The 16957-nt window shown below is 47.5% G+C and overlaps 1 protein-coding gene across 4 annotated transcripts in view; it reads left to right on the top strand.

Annotated features, from left to right (window-relative positions):
* Positions 1-16957, top strand: part of XYLT1 (xylosyltransferase 1) — a 172649-nt gene that overhangs the window by 92686 nt on the left and 63006 nt on the right. For all 4 annotated transcript variants that reach the window (XM_064153871.1, XM_064153870.1, XM_064153872.1 and 1 more), the window contains one exon: positions 16192-16364. In XM_064153871.1, the coding sequence (XP_064009941.1) occupies positions 16192-16364 (173 nt within the window). The remainder of the gene's footprint in view (positions 1-16191; positions 16365-16957) is intronic.

The raw sequence follows: 16957 nt of genomic DNA, 5'->3' as shown, positions 1-16957 counted from the left end.
TCGTCACTGCACTCTCTGGCTGCGTTTTGAAGGGGCTGTGCTGTTCTGCACAGGCAGGGAGATTCAACAGGGACTTCACATGGTTTTATTAACAGCACTCTGGGTGCTGCCTTTGAGTTATGCCAGGAGTTTAGAGGCTAAAAGCCCTGCCTGTGTCTTTGTGAATCAAAAGCTTTCCTTTAGTCACTGCTCTCCTTGCCCTGCACTATTCCTTAGGAATTACTGCCATGACAAGCAGAGGTCCCTGTAGGAGGACACCTTTTTTTGACCTCTGTCATACTGCTGGTTTGAGGGCCAGCTTTATGAGTCCAAACATGAAATCTTTATGGTACTGTAAAGATACCACATCAGCTTTGTGTGGATCATCTTGAAGCAGCTTGTTTGCAGAGCTCATCTCCCACTTTCTCACCAGTTCCTCCAGCCTGCAGTGGTTTGCGTTGCCGAGCAGTTACCCTGGAGGCACGGCAGCCTGCAGCACTGTAGGGCTTGGCAGCAAACGCCACCAGCAAAGCGGCAGATCTTTTTCTTCTCATCTCACCGCTCAGCTGAGCTTCAAGGCAGCCCTCCGTCTAACTAGAATGTAGTTGCTTGCATCATTCTCTTTGCTGCAAGGTGATTCGGTTTGGTGTTTCTGTGTGGAGACTTTCTTGCCCGAACTAATGGTGAAGTGTTTTGTTGAAGTCTTGACTCGTTTAAGTAGCTCATTACAAGTTGCAGGAGGAAAGCGTCTCTGGTGAGAATGCACCTTTGTTAGTAACCAGCTGTGAACAGCGGCTGGAGCACTCTCTGCTTACTCATCTGCGTGTTCAGTTGGAAATTAAAGCTGCCAGCCAGCCGATGGTTGTTACTGTCAGTGGAGTATTTCAAAGGGTGCTACTTACAGGCTGCAAGCTTCTGTCTGTGTTGTATAGCTGTGCCGAGTATCACTGTTGAGTTTGACAGTAGCATGACTAAACAAAACCATGCATGTTCATGTTCCTCTCAGTGGGCTGTGATTCATCCTGGCCGATTTACTGAATGGTAGGGAGCAGATAGGAAGTTTAAAAGCGGAATCTACTGCAGTACGAGTTGTACCCACCTGTAATTTCTCTTTTGCAAGGACCTAGGTGTAGGAGGTCTGAAAGAATTTTGCCAGTGTACCTCTAAGCCTCCCCACAGGTTTGAGGATCGATCCCAAAGTCATTCTCGCTGTCTGAGATAAAGTCACAGTCTTTGGTCACTCATTCAAAAGGAATATGCTGCCTTACAGAAGGGAATGCTGGGCAGGAGAACCCAGCCTGGCTCGGTGGCCCAGCTTGCCAGGTAAGCAAGTGGCTAATGAGAGCACTAAAATCCGTAGCTGTGTGTGTGCAAAGCCCTGGTGTTTGGCTGGGGGGACGAGAGCAGAGCAGCTGGAGGTCCAGTCTGACTTACTGTAGTTTCAACCAATTTATGAACACATCACTGGCAGTGGTTCTCCAGCTTTGTACGAGGACAGTGCACAAATGTGAAACCTGAGGTGATTTTCTGTGATGTTTCTCCTGCAGTTCCAGCTGTTAGGCTCAGCAGCTTCCACCTGGTAGAACTTGTGTGTGAGGGCTGCTGTTTGGTGGCTGCTCTAAGAGGTGCCATTTGTGTATCAGTTGATGCCTTCTACATCAGAGGTCTGGGAAAAGCATGGTAGTAACGTCCTGTCTTGATCTGGCAGCTGCTAGTGTGTCTGATAGTTTTGCCCCTTTGTTTCAGGGTGGCTGGGAGGGAAACTCTGCTCGTAGCTGTCGTATATTTCAAAGTCAGCCCGCTGCTGTGTTGGTTTCCACAGTAAATTTCCTAAGGTAAAGTGACAAATTTTCCATTATGAATCCAGCTATCCATGAAAGATTGGATTTAGGTCAGAATGTATTACCCTGTGGATCTGAAGCCAACGTTTAACATAATGGCAGCTATCTTGATATTAGAGCATTTTAATGGCTCTGCAGTCTCGTTCACTGACAAAGTTATTTCAGTTGTGCAGTATCTGTCTCGGCAGTTTGATGTACAGAGCCTTGAGATGAAAATTGGATAAACATGGAAAATGGTGATTGATTGGTGGAAGGTTGCAATAATGTCTGCCTTGATATACCTTTTATTATTAAATTATTTATCTAATGCAATCTCCTACACTTTTAGGAGTCTTTAAGTTGGCATTAAATCAATGTTTGAATCTTCACAGTCAGAAAGGCCTCATAACTCAGGCTGATAAATACCTTTTAACATATCAGGAGGAATAATGATCCATCTTAATTCTGAAAGTAGGAAAGAGATTATTCTTGCGATTTGTTATGAGTCCCTGTAGAAGACCTGAGCCTTAAACTGGAAGAATTAAGATTAGGAGACTAAGAGAAGTATTAGCAAGAAAAAAGCATAGTAGTAGTTTGTCTGGAGGATCAAGAGTATATTAGGTTTGCTTTGAAAGATGAGGCCAGATTTTCTCCAGGACTCAGCAGAGCAGAGTGAGCTGCTGTTCATGTGCTGGCTGGCCTCACAGGTACCCCTCAAGCAGGGGCTCATTCCAGGAGGAAAAGAGAGGGGCCACGACTACTTTATCTGCCAAGGTGCATTCAGCATCTGCTCCAGATGACTAATTCTGCCTTAGATTTTTGCTCAAGGTATGGAACGAACATGGTAGGTCTGGGGAGTAGAAACGTGGCCATGGATGAGCTGCAAACAAAATCTCACAGGGAGGCATTTGGATTTGTCCCCTGGATCTAATGGCCAAGGCTGATGCCATACAAATGGCCATGGGAACAGCCCATGCCCCGTGAAGCCTCGGTGCGTCTGTGCTCTGCCCTACGTGCCCCCTCTCATCTGTTCTCTGGCCTAGAGGCTACCTGAGTGCAGATGCTTAACTTAGTATGCATTGTCCACAAGACAGTAGAGATTGTCATTTTTCTCTCATCTGCTGTTAGGAAAGGGCCTGGGTTGTTTACCTAGCACGCAGATAGCCGGGTGGTATAACACAAACAAAGCTGACTTTTTGCTGTCTTGGGTACCAGATGAAGCACTAGAGGGAAATATTAAGCACAGCCAATAGGAAAAAAAAACCCAAACATCCTCATTCCAATAGTAACTAAGTCCAGTGAGGAGTGAATGGTAAGTGCAGGTTCTTTTCTGCCTTGAAAACAGTGCTGTTGTTGGACGTTAGTGCTGAAATCTTCCTTGCATAGTAGGAGACTTTTGATTTATTTGAGAGAGAGAGAAAAAAAAAGAATATCCTCTGGAGAAACAGGATTTCCAAACGAGTTTTCATTTTCAGCGTTGCAGATTTACTTCAGCTTATGTCTCAAACTCAGCAGCTGCAGTAGCATGAACGTGCCCCAGATAACACATCAAAACTTCCTGAGGTTGTCCAAAACTCAAGCAGGCCATGAAAACCTTGCACCATCCCTGAATAACCCTTTTGGAAGCTGATGAAAGGGAGTTTGTAATCTGCATCAATTTTGAGGAGAAAGAATTGTGATTTGACAATTTTCTTTTCATTATCTTAGTTGAGCACTGAAAATGATAATTGTTAGCTGGCCTAAATTGGCACAGCTTCATCTGGGTGAAGCAGTGAACCCAGCTGACCCTGCAGCTTTTCTCAAATGCCATCAGCTTCCTTTGAGCAGCATTTGCCTACATCAAGGCCAGAGGCAGAAAATCCTGCACTGCTTCAGAGTAATTGGATTAAGCTAGACTGGAAATGGTGTCATACTACACAGGAGGCATTTAGCATCCCTAAAACTTCAAGCTTCAAAGAGCTGTTTCCCCAGCAGTTCAGGCTCCCTACCTGGGCCTGTTTATTGCTTTTGAAGATGCAGACATGCTTTCATGATTAATAATCATCCATAGAGAAATTTAGCTGTTATTTAAAATGCTCTGTTGGGAAGACTTGGTAGTTATTAATTAATAATGCATCAGTAGAGCAAGAAAAAGGCAGGGGAAGATGCGGTGAGAAGTACCAGCCGTCAGACTTGCATTTGTGCCTTGCTTCTTCAGGGTTAGCTTGCTGCTGTGTGCTGACTCTGGGGTCTACTCTTCTTACTCCAAGCTCTTTCTGTAGAAAGCACTGACCCATGCATGGATATATTCACAATCAAAAGTAAAATGAGTGTTGGCACACGGGTGTGGGGTGAGACTGACACTTAATGTGAGTTCAGTGCCAGGAGCCCATCAGGGACTTGTAAGATGAGAATGCAAAATCACTCAATTATATCTTTGAAATGCCCTAAATTCAGGTATAAAAACGTGTGTGTGTGAGGGGGAGATCCAACAAAACCTAAATCAGCCCAAACCTGATTTGAGCCACCGCTACATATTGCTGAAGCAGAGAAGCAGCTGAGCTGTGCACTTTAACGAGCTTTACAGAGAGCAGAGCCCAGGAGATCGGCGGGGTGGAAGGCAGTGCAAAGCCGGTGCAAGTGAGATTAGTTAGGCCAACTGCTGCTGCTTCGGAAGAGAAAGGATGAACTGTCTGGAGATTTCCTCTCCCCACTGCTGGCTCACAGTTGAGCTCTCTTTAGCAGTGTTTTGTCCGTGCTGCTGGCTGTGTTTGCCGCGCGTCCCGTTTCTGCGTGGTGAGCGGCAGCCTGGAGCGCTTACTCGGTGTGCAGGCTTTCATATTGGCTCCTGCTGTCACGCTGACAAGGAATTAACTTTTTGGACTCCATCATATGTTCTCAGCAGGCACATGTGTAATTAAAAGGAGCAGACGCTGGGTTTCACAGTAACACTCAAACCACCTTTGGCCAAAGGTCTCTGTGTTCTCTGGGAGCTATACACCAGGGCTATGTAATTACAGTGTCAGCTGTAATGGCTGTTTTTAAATGCTACTTCGCTTTACATAATATTAATCCTTTCCACACTGGGTGACTTTGGGATTTGGAGAGTCATTTCTCTTCTAACAGAAGTGTTGCCAGCGAGCAGGCATTCCCTGTCAGCTGCTCTCTTCCACTATGGGATCGTTGTCTTGCTGAATGGCAGGAGTTGGGTGCTGGAAGGTGTTGAATTAGTTCACCTGGGGTCACTCCAGAAATGAGAAGTGGGTTTGGATTGAGGAAAGGAAGGCATTTACTGGAGCAGGAAGTCAGGATACCTAGCAAACTGCTCTTCCTTGTTACTTTTCCTTAAGTAATATTCTGAAGAATAAAAAGATCTCTCTCTGAGGACATTTCTCGAAGCACAGCCTTGGAGGTGTGTTCTGTCTTCTGATCTTGAACTTAAGAGGCCACACTAAGAACTTTCAGTCGCTGGCAATCTGTACCATTACATTGAATGGAAACATGGCAGAGGAAGAGGTTGTTTGACACACCTTGTAATTCAGTAGAGGAGGCACCTGGCTTTGAAAGTAAGCACAGTGTGGGGTTTTAACCTGGAGAAGGAGCCGCGGTGCTTTCAATACACAGTCAGCTTGCAGGGTCTGTGAGTGGGCAGCGCAAGCTGCACACTGCAGTTTGTTTTACAGACAAGCGAGCTGGCGCTGGAGGTTTGGGAGCAGAGGCTCGTTGGAGTCTGCATGATGCTTTTAGGTGTATCAGCTAATGCTAGGGGGTCCTGTGAGAGCAGAGGGTGGGACTCAGTGGTGCTTGTGAGGTGATCCAAGTTCCTTCTGTTTCTGTGACATGAAAAAATAACTTTTTTCTGTCTTGAGAAGTAAATACTCTAATTAGATATGAGGCACTTCAACTACGTGTTTTAATGCAAGGTTACAGCAAAACCACCTGAGTTGTAAAAGGAGGCACAGGCAGAGTGCACTGAGGAATCACAGCTTTGTCTGGGGAAAAAGAAATTATACACCATCGAAAACTCTCCTCAGCAGGCTACCTTGGCCCATCTTTTGGATGGTGTTAAACAGATCTACAGTTGGCCAGCACTTCAAGTGAGTGCTGCTTGCCCCAGGCACTGATACTGGTAGGGAGCAAGTTTTTGGAGGGTGGTGCCACTGACGCATCAGGAGAAGGCTCCTCAAAACTGGGTTTTACTGAGGCCAAGTGCTGGGTTCTGCTCTGTCAGCCTCGCAGAAGAGAGGGAGAAAGGGACCGGTGTGTGTGAGTAAACAGTTCTCCTTCTAGCAGTATTGTCTTGGGAGCTAATATGAAGAGATTTTTCATCATTCTTTAAACGTCAGAATAAGGATATTGGGAAAGAAATCGTGTTTGAAGGAAATTGCAGCTCACTTGGCTTGATTCTTTTTAGCTGGAATGGGGAATTGTTAAGGAAGCTCAAGTTAATCTGCATTTATATAGAGCAAGGACTGTTCAAAGCTGGAACGTGAGCAAGCTGGGCAGAACTTGGTTCAGACATACTAATTCTCTTTTGATACTAATTTTACACTGTCAATTTTCCATTGATTTCAGATGGGTGAGTCCTGCTGCATAGCAGGAGATGGACTGAAATGAAGTTCATTCAGCAGATGAACTGAAAAGAGTTATGTTGCTACTTCTCATTAACTAACTTGCCTTAAAAAGGTAATGTCTATAGTTGGCTGCAATTAAAGATAATCTTTGGGGATTTTGAGCTTTAAGCTATGAGGAAGATGAGGGCCTGGTGGTGCCTAGCCACACACAAGTGTTTCCAGCAGCTGCCACAATAGTAACCAGAGACCTTGCTATGACTGGAGACCTCAGTGGTGCTGCTGTAACTGGAGGCCCCAATGGTGCTGTGATTTTCTGTCTTTCTGTGCTGGAGGTGCTAGCATTAGGATCCTTACTGGGTCCTGTTCTTGCAGACATTGAAGTATATAACTCATTCTGCAGCAATCCTGTTGGGGCTTTTTCCCTGACTCTCTTCCCCCCACCACAACCTCCTCTTCCTCTTCCTGAGGATTCTCCAAGTATTAGGTGTAACCTACCCTGCATGCTGGTTTAGTTGCCTTCACTGAAGTGCTCAGTGTCTGGGGGCTGCAGGGCACTTGTTTGTCAGTGCAGGAGTCTGCAGTTAATGGCAAGCTTTAACCAAGTGACAGGCAGGGAATCTTTTGGTAGTTACTGCTGTGCTGTGCCAGTATTTCTGATTTCCCTGGCCTCTTCTTAAACAAACGTGTCCTTTTACAGTCTGTGAGATGCTTCTTGGTTTTCACACTTTTTCATCTCCTAAATTAGTTTTGCTTAACAGTTTTGCTGTGAGTTGATGATTTTTACATCCTACTGCACCATAAAAGCCAAGTTGTGAATGAATTTGTTTAACTTATGGCTCTGTCTTCATAGAGGAGGTGGCAGTGGGTTGTATCTAAGGACAAGCTGTTTTCATTTGGTGGGCTTTCTTGATTCTTTGGCTTGGGTTTTTTAAGCCTCCCTGTGTGATAGGAGTGGTCAAATGACTTGTGTATGAGTGAGCAGGTGGCAAGGGAAAAAGCCCAATTCTACTGGAAGCGGTGGCACTGAATTTCATCTAGAGCGTCAGAGCCTTTGTTAGTGCTGGCTTGGACGTGTGCCCTGTCTCAGTGTACTGCACTGGGAAGTTATTCCTAGAATTCCAGGCTAATACAGCCTGCTAACTTCTGCCAAACTCCCTGGATTCAGTGGTCTGGGATAAGCTGTGCACAAGCAGAACCGTCCTGCTAAAACCTTGCCAGCACGTGGGCAGCAGCATTGGAAGGGCAAGATCGGTCCCAGCCACAGCAAATAACAGCTGCCTGGTGCCAAATGCAGTGCTGCTGACATGGAGAGCTGCAGAATGGGAAGACAGACTCTGAGCAGCAGAGCTAAGAGAATTTTAGCAGTAACATCCATTCTCCTTCCGTGGCTGTAAGAGGTCAGCATTACTCTTACATTTAAAAAGAACCACTGCACCAATACTTTGTGTGCCATAGAGCAACTCTTCTGCGAGTTGCTGTTGAAGCAGCTCTTGCCATCTGAGGGAAGTCTTGCAGCAAGTTGAGCTTGCTGCATGAAGGCACTGCATGTGCAGATTCTCTGTTTTAACAGCAACCAGTAACTTAGGTAGTCAGTAAAATCACATTTTGTGCACGTCCTTTTTAACAACAGAACTGAAATATCTGGTGAAATTCAGAAGAATCGTTTTATTTTCCCTTTGTTGAACGTTTTCCATTGCCAGCAATTTGATCTCCCTTTGTTCATCTCTAGCAGGGGGTTAATGGAATCCTTTTGCATCATAATGCAAGCCCTTGGTTTGGACAACAAGACTGTGCTGTTTTTTTCTTTTGTTTGTCCATGGATGTAAGTGTGAATATCCTTGTGAACACCAAGCGAAATCGTTTTCTTCAGATCGTTTTAAAAGTCAGGCTTAGGTAATGAGGAGTCCTTTTTGTCTGCTGCTGAGAACGTTGTGCTAGGAATTGTTTTCCCTCTGTGCTGAAATGAATGAATCATAGAATCAACCAGATTGGAAGAGACCTCCGAACTCACCCAGCCCAACCTAGCACCCAGCCCTGGCCAATCAACCAGACCATGGCACTAAGTGCCCCAGCCAGGCTTGGCTTCAACACCTCCGGCCACAGCCACTCCACCACCTCCCTAGGCAGCCCATTGCAATGCCACTCTCTCTGCCAACAACTTCCTCCTAACATCCGCCCTAGACCTCCCCTGGCACGACTTGAGACTGTGTCCCCTTGTTTTGTTTCTGACCAATCCCACCTGGCTACAGCCTGCCTTCAGGTAGTTGTAGACAGCAACGAGTCGCTCCTGAGCTGCCTCTTCTCCAGGACTGTTAAGAGGCCAGCATCCAAAGCCACCTGTCAAGGTTGTAGTCCACTGATTCTTCCTTGTGATGCTTCAGGTGTGAAATGGAGAGGTAAAATGATGTCTTTATCTTCTCATATGTCTTCAGTTATATATATGAATCAAAGAGATTTTAGTATCTAAGATCTCTCTTCTGTGTGGCAAGCTTGCTTTTGAAAGGGCTGTGAAGGCTTTCCCTGGCTGAAGTGTGAGGACACAGGAGTCTACTGTGACCACAGCTCATGGGGGCAGAGTGTGCCTGTGTGAAGCCGTGGGGTGGGTGCAGTTGCAGGGCAGGGTGGGCAGCAGCTGGCCCAGAAGGCATTTAGCAGTGCCTGGTGAGTGCGTGTTCACTTGCTCTGAGCTGACTGCAGTGAGGCATGGAATTCAAGATACGATTTTCAAGGCGCCCTAATTGGATTAGAGGGATTGTATTAAAGATATGTTGGCTATGAAATGTTTAGAGGATTAATGCCCAGTGATTTTGCTCTTTTTAAACCATCCTTACTAATCCCTCTTGATCAGAAGCAGCTTCTGGAAAGTGTTCCAGCCAGGAAGGAGAGCCCAGCCCTACCTTTCCTATCTCCAGGAAGGGAGCCACAGACTGCAGTAGGCAGTCTGGATAAAAGTGTGCTGCTTTGTCTCCTGAACATTTTCCTAGTTAATAAACAGCCTTGCAGCACACAGGTGGCCTGTGCAAGAATGAACATCCATCTCCTACTCCTGTGTTCTGACCTACCCACGTATGCTAACATCTAGCAAAAGCAACGCAGTGCTCTTTGTTGTTCAAACTTGGTGGCACCTGAGCGTGTTGTCTGAGTAATCTTTTGACATCTGCCAAGGAGATGTTTTCAGTTGCTTACAGCAGAATCTGTTTGCTGCTTGAAGTATCACAGTGACATTGTGCAGCATTCCTCTGTCTGATGAGCAATGTGCTGGGAGAAGAACGGTCCTCTCTTCTCTGTTGGGTGTGATTATTGGTGCTCATCCTGTAGTACACATGGCAGAAGCTTTCTTGGAAGTGCAAGGACTGATCAGCGATGAGGAGACCTTGGAGTGGCCTTCCAGTATCTGAAGGGGCCTACAGGAGGGCTGGGGAGGGACTACTGACAAGGTCTTGTAATGACAGGATGAGGAGGAATGGGTTTGAACTGGCAGAGGGGAGACTGGAACTAGATGTTAGGAAAGAGTTATTTGCAGTGAGGGTGGTGAGACACTGGCACAGGTTGCCCAGGGAGGTTGCCTCCACAATCTCCCTGGAGGTGTTCAAGGCCAGGTTGGATGAGTCCTTGAGTGATGTGTTCTAGCAGGAGGTATGGCAGGGAGGTTGGAACTGGATGGGTTTTGAGGTCTCTTCCAACCTAACCCATTCTATGCATCCTGTTGGCACGGTCTGAGATGCCCAGAAGGACTCAGTTGTGTCCCAGCCCTGCGGGGTTTGAAATCCATGCAGTGTAACTGCAAGGGGTGCAGCATTGGCAGCACTGGAGGGAGCCTGCCCAGACATATGCTGTCGATCTTGCCTCTCTCTGTAGCTCTGTGGAGAAGTTGCTGTGGATTTCCCCTGCAGCACGGCTTGCCTCAGCTCAAACCTAAGGCTGAGGTTACATTTCATAGCACACAGGCACAAGGCAGAGCTGTGTGGAGGTTATTTTCCTTTCTGCTGGTGTTGAGCCTCTATTCTCTGTACCTCATTAGATCTTTTCAAACCAGCTGGGTAAAATGCTGCTTTTTTGGTCTGTCTCCAGCGTTAGGTTCGTCATCATCCTGAGGACAGAAGGAAGGCAGGCTCTGTGCTTCTGGATCTGCCTTCAGGAAATCAGAGCCAGGTGTAATGGGAGTGTCAAAGGAAGGAAAAATGCAAGTTGGCAGACCAGGTCTTTGTCTGGTATAAAGTTAGTGGGTCCTGGCCTTACACCAAGTGATCAGAATGATCATCTCTTCATTTCTTAAGAATATCTGGGGAAAAGATACTTTATATAGGACTTGAAAGATAGCAGCACAGTAAAACAGAAGGGGAAGGCATTGATCAGGCAGGTAGCAGCCCTGCTTTTATCTACCTGTTCATTCCTTAGCAGTCTCAGCAGTAGGTAAATGCCCCCTGGGACTTATCTTAACTACGTAACTGCTTCTGTTTCCACTCCTTATTGGTTACTCTTGCTGTGAGCATGACAGGAAGAGATGGAGTAGAGGTTATGGATGTGCCAGTCTCAAACACTGCAAAACCCAGGAACAGGCCTGGAATGAGCAAAGGCTGTTTGAAATGCTAACTGGAGGAGCCCTTGATAGAGCCCTGTTGCTATTATGCTTGGGATTTGTTACGTTGGTACTGTTACTTCCTTGTCTACTCTGTGCCTTGGTTGCCCTGTAGTGACTGGTTAGCTTTCAAGTGTCTGTTCTTGAGGGGTTAGCTGCACTGGTGATTTCAGGCAGAAGAGAAAGTCTGAACTGAAATAAGGACATTTCCTTCTAGTCCTGTGCAAGAAGTCTAAAGGCTGCTCCATCAGGGGAGGGAGTGAAGTGCTTCAGTGTAGAGACCTGATTCTGAAGCTCATTGTTGGGTTTGGCATGAATGGTGGTGGGCCTGCCACTGGTGTCCAAGTTGGGCTGTAAGCCATCTGCAGCCAGAGGGCTGACATCCTCTGATATGTGATTCAGGCCACCTAGATCAGTGGTGCAGTGTTAGTACAGATGTCCTTAGAGCAAACTGCAGCACCCTAGAGCACCTCTGGGCTTCCTCTGACCTGCCGTCACTGAGCAAGAGCTGCGGTGTCCTAGAAGGAGATTAATGGACCTGTGGCCCACTGCTATTGCCTGAGAGAGATCCGAGTCCGTCAGCAGAAGGGAGCCTTAGGAAGGAGCCTCACTAGCTCTCTGGCCAGCTCTGCCTCTACTGCCATTGCCTGGACAGCCTCTGGAGAGTCCCTCTGTCGCTGTGAACTGCTTCGTGGGGTGGATGTGTTGAATTGGGCACCTAAAATACATTTCTGCCCTTGGCTGCTGTGAGTCTCACCACTGTCACTGATCAGAGGGGCAGGGGGCTGCAGGCAACCTGATTGCCAACAGCCCTGGCAGGGGGTGTCCAGCGAGGATGTGCTGGGTCCTGTAGCATGCACCAGCTAAACAAGCTGCCCAGAGGAACTTGGTACCTCCCAGCACTACAGAGCTGGTTTTTTAGAGGCCAGAGTGTTGTTGGGGGGGCTCTGGCTGTGCAAATAGCAGCCAAGGTTTCAGGCATGCTTTGTTTTGGGTTTGTGTCAGCTGTTTTCTTGGGAGTGGTGGGATGACTTCTCTTAGAGTCTGACGCCACTCCTCGGCAGTGGTGAGTGAGACATCTAAACACGTGCCTCGACAGTCATTGCTTTCTGCTCTGTAGCCTTTCCCTTCCTAATGAGCTCAGGATTTCCCTGGCAACGGTTGCTCTGCTAGGTGGGTTGCAGTGAGCAGCTTGGGAGGAGAGGGTGGCCCAACACGTTAAGAAACCCTTCACACCTGATGTGTTGGCCCTAAAAGAGAGGGTTGCTGCTTTTGCGTTTGTCTTGGGTGCATGGGCACAGAACTGGTGTGCCCAGGAGCCGCTCCTGCTTGCGGTCTGTAACTGCTTGGTCTCCACAAGTCTTCGCTGCTGTGGGAGGCCCACCCTGGACAGGCTGCTGAGAGGCAAGCTGGAAAAACTCTCTTTTATTAGAGCATTTTCTTAGGGCTGCCATGGTGTAGGTACCTGTAAGCAGTGGGGTCTCTCTTTGTTGTGCTTTCCAGGCGTGTTGCCTCCCAGACGTTAAGCTGACCCGAGGGGTAAGGTGCAAGAGGTCTCTGCGAGGAATATTTGTGCCTGTTGTTGTGTCTGCCGGTGCCTCTCTAAAGTCCAGCAGTGTCACTGACTACAGTAGAAGTAACCTAATGCTCGCTTAGAGGGCGTTTTGTGTTCACCTGATGACACTGATCATGGTGCACTGATTGGCTGTTATGATAAATATTATTATTAGAAGAATCATTCTCATTCAACATTAATTAATTTACTGATGCTTTTGAGTGTTATTTATTCATGAGAGTCAGTGGAAAAGGGGAGGAAATGCTTGGCTAACACACTACAAATAATTGAGGTTTGTCTCCCAGGAATGCTACCATTTCCATAACTAGGAGAGAGAAAAGCAGGCTTGCAGCCGAGGGCTCATTGGCCTGCCTGGATCCGTCTCCTACTGCATTAGGTTTAGCTGTTGCCAGCACCCTGTAGCCAGGTCTGATCATTACTTGGTCATTTGCAGATCATCGAAATGTGCTGCTTGAGAGGACTGCCAGACAACAGGGCAGAGAAGACTGCAAGCCAATAGGGCAGGCTGCTCCCCAGTGCTCCTTGGCCTCGATGGAAAGGTGGTGGCTGTGGGCATGGCCTGAGCTGCTGTGCTGAGCCTGGTTCTGAGCTGTCCTGGGGCACTCCAGCTGCTTTCACAGGTTTTGAGAGGTGAAAGATTTCTCTCTTTGTTCTCAAGGTTCTTGTGTTTCTTCATTTACAACAAATCTTTCAAGTCTTGTCAAGAACATCCACGGTGTTTTCCTGTGCAGCACATCTCTGGATTTCCTTAGGGCTGGTGCCTGCCCCAGTGGGTTCTTGAGTGAGTCTTGATGGGGTGCACGCAGCTCAAACGGGAAAAAGGAAAGATGACAAAGCTGCAATGACAGTGTTGTGTTTTGAATGTCAGATGAGAAATTTGCCTCTTTTTTTCCTATTTTTTTTCCCTTGGGAAAAGATAGAAATGATTCATCCTCTTATGATCCAGCTGTGAATACAGAGCGATTCTACACATGCCCTCTACCTTCCTACCTTCCTTCTTTCATGCACTTTTCTACCTTGTCTGTGAACAGAAATCTCTCCAGCACAGGGTGTGCAGCAGAGCTCAACCTACATCTGTAATGCCAGGGACTTTCCCTTTTTATATGGAATTGTGCAGGGATGCAGAGCTGCTCATCAGTTCACAAACTCACTGCAGAGAAGCTGCCGCTGGTCTCCTTCCCTAAGTCAGAGGCTCAGGTTGCCCTAAGCTTATGCTGTCAGCCTCAGAAATTGTTAAAGCAGACTCAAAATGTCCACATCAGCAGCCCCCGTGTTCTGAGACAGGGCTGCTGCCCCTCGTGTGAAGAGCATTACTGAAACCTGCCTCTTCAGTCCTAAATGTGCAAGCCATTGAGTGCGTGAGAATTGGGTCTTGCTGCCTCCCTCCTGCCTTGCACTGATTTTTGCTTATGGCTTGCTTGATCGTATGAGCTTGGAGAGGATCATGAATTGTTTCTGTAACTCATGGGAGAATCTGAGAGTGAAAAATACTGGAGCAAGAAACAATTGAATAGCCACTTCTCAGTAGCAGCAGGAGTTCTGAAATGTTATCCAGCCTGCTGAATGCTAACTCAGAGATAAAAAGTGTTTTACAGCTGTTTCAAGGAAATGTGACTGGCAGCATTTCATTCTGTAAACCATAAGCATCCCTTGCAAGTCCCTGTGCCCTGGGGGCAATTGCACAGATGAGTTTCTCAGCTGATTTTGCCTCTACTTTGCTGAGCAAGTAAAACCTGCTGAAAGAAAGCATGCAGGTGAGCAGGCATGCTAAGTAATTGTCTCCATCAGGAGTCCTGCTTGTTTTGCTGGACGTGGGCAGGGGATCTGTTAGGTTCATGTGGCACACAAAGGTGCCAGTTCCCCGAGATGCTGAGCACGGTCGGTTCGTGTCACTTGTTAGCGGCACAGGAAGGCAGCCTTGGCCCAGCGGTGAGCAGAGCTCTGTGGCGCTGCGTCGCCAGCAGAGTTCCTGTGTCTGCCAGAGGGGCTCCTGCGCTGTGGGCAGACCAGAGGGCATTTAACTTAGAAGTAGTTATAATAATTTAACAAATGCTTAGTGCTCACCTGAAATCTTTTCTTTCACTCCAAGTGTCCCCAGGGCCACTATGGAATCGGTGGGATCATTTCTGAGCCTAAGCTGGGGCTAACGTTGCCAGAGTTGTGTCCTGGCCTTTTCTGCAGGTATGATTAACACAGGCAGTGCTTCAGCAGCTGCCTCACCTGCGCGCTGTGCAAGCTGGCCTTGCTGGGGGTGCTGTGGGGAGACAGGACATCCCCTCTGGAGCCTGATGGCCAACAGGGCTGCTGCTGTAGTGCATCCCTGGGCCTTAACTCCACTAAGGGCTCTGGATAGGCCTAGATGAGCGTTGCTGTTATCAAGCCCTCAAAGACATCAGGTCCTGATGGCTCACTGATGAATTGCTTGGTGAAGCTTGTTGTTGCTTTATGTGACTCCAACTACTTCTCTTAGTAGATCTGTTCATAAACTGGGTTTTCTAAATGAAGGCATGTCGTGGGGCCTGGGGGTGGTTTAGGTCTAGTCACTATCTGAACAAGGCAAAACTGGGTTTTTCTCTAACCAAAATGGCAAACATTTTCAGAGGAAAGCCAAGCCTGGAAGATTGCAACCTGCTGTGTTGTTAGGAGTTGTGAGCAATTGAAAAGCAGGAGGCTGCAGTGGAAATCTGAGTTTGGCAGCTGGCTGTGGCAGAAGTGGTCCTGCTGAAGGGGCTGGGGCTGTTCTGGCAAGTTTTAAGTAGGGACTGCAGAGCCCTGCCTTTTCACAATGATTAGGACTTGTACTCCTGCAATTACAGATGTGACAGCAATAAAGAGCGTGCTGAAGTACACAGCAGCAGCTCTTCTGGTGTCATCTGTCCTTTGACTCATGCCGTAGGACAGAGCACAGCCCTGCAGCTGAGCTCAGAAGTCAGCAGCACCCAGGTTCCTGTCTGTACAGAGGCATTGTGTGGAGCAGCCAGGACAATAGCAGCTGTGAATAGAAGCTGGTGGATTGATTTACAAAAAATTACATGGCTCACAAAATTCATTAAAAGATTGCTTTGTGCTGCTGCAGGAGTCTGATGATCTCATTAATTAGCAATAGAAGCAAAAGATTAGCAGGTTGACTCCGTGTTACACTGTTGGGTGATTGAATGTAATGTGGCACCACAACAGCTATGGAAATGATTGCACCATGTTTATTATCCTGGAATTTGGCACTGCTGCAATACTTGAGGATTAAACTCTTAATTAAGAGCGCTGATTTCTTGGGTGTCTAGAAAGTGCAAGTTGAAGTGGCAGTGGAGGTGAGATTCCCATGGTGCTTGTTGGGAGCAGGTCTGGTTTTCTCCTGCCGTGCTCTGAGCAGGGAGCCAGCAAGCACAGCTTTCACTTCTCAGTCAGTCGTGAACCGTGTTCGGTCACACAGCGGAATGCCACCTGTGTCCTTATGCAGCCTTCTCTAAGCTGGGGCATGCAGGCAGCACTGTGTGGGAGGTTGGCATGGCTACTGCCCATGGGGTGATGACTTTGTATGGTGATGGAGGAGAGTGGTACAGCCTTGGCACAAGGTGGCTCCTCTCTTGAGTTCTCCTCAAAGAGCCGAGGTAAAATGTGTGCTGCTCTCTGCACCCCTGCCCTGTGGATGCACTCAAAGATGTCCTGTGTTTTGTTTTTGAACAGGAAAAGCCAACAACAATGTACAGTGGGATGAGGACTCCGTAGAGTACATGCCAGCCAACCCAGTCAGGATCGCATTTGTCTTGGTTGTTCATGGCAGAGCTTCTCGGCAGCTCCAGCGCATGTTTAAGGCTATTTACCATAAAGACCATTTTTATTACATTCATGTTGACAAGGTAATATATCACTGGTTATAAATTGCCTGTCTGGCCATCTGTCAGTCTGCCCATCTTTGTCATCTTCATCTTCCCTCTGCCCCTGCTGCCTAGAGTGCATGTCACTTTTGGTCTGTCTGTCATGTGTTTGGAGCCTCTTCTTTTTTTCCTTGCTTGTTCCCTTCCCTGTGTGACAACTTTAATTTCTCCTTACATGTCTGTGAGTGTCTGTCCATCTCGGTCTCTTGTGCATGTAGTTAACAGGAGTTGCTCAGCTGATGCAGGCCGACACTGGTGGCCCACTGGATGGAGAGCTGACCTGGAGTGCCTTGGGCAAGTTACTTAGCTTCACTCTGTAAAAGGGAGGCAGGAGCAGTCACCTCCTTTGTCAAAGGTCTTTGGGATCTGCTGATGGCAAATGACAAATAAGAGCTGGTTACTCTAGCTAGTGATTACTGTAGGTGTAATAAGAAGAACTGGGCAGGGGTCTCTGTGCGTTTCCAAGCCAGCATCCAGCATAAGAAGATTGTGCAGCACAGTAAGTGAGGGTGGAGCAGTGGCAGTGCTCAGCAAGTCAGGAGGAAGAGCTGGCGGTTAGTGAATGCAGGGGGGAG

This window comes from Pogoniulus pusillus, chromosome 13 (assembly GCF_015220805.1).
Source record: "Pogoniulus pusillus isolate bPogPus1 chromosome 13, bPogPus1.pri, whole genome shotgun sequence".
NCBI classification, from domain to species: domain Eukaryota; kingdom Metazoa; phylum Chordata; class Aves; order Piciformes; family Lybiidae; genus Pogoniulus; species Pogoniulus pusillus.
This window is presented reverse-complemented; position numbering and strand designations above follow the sequence as displayed.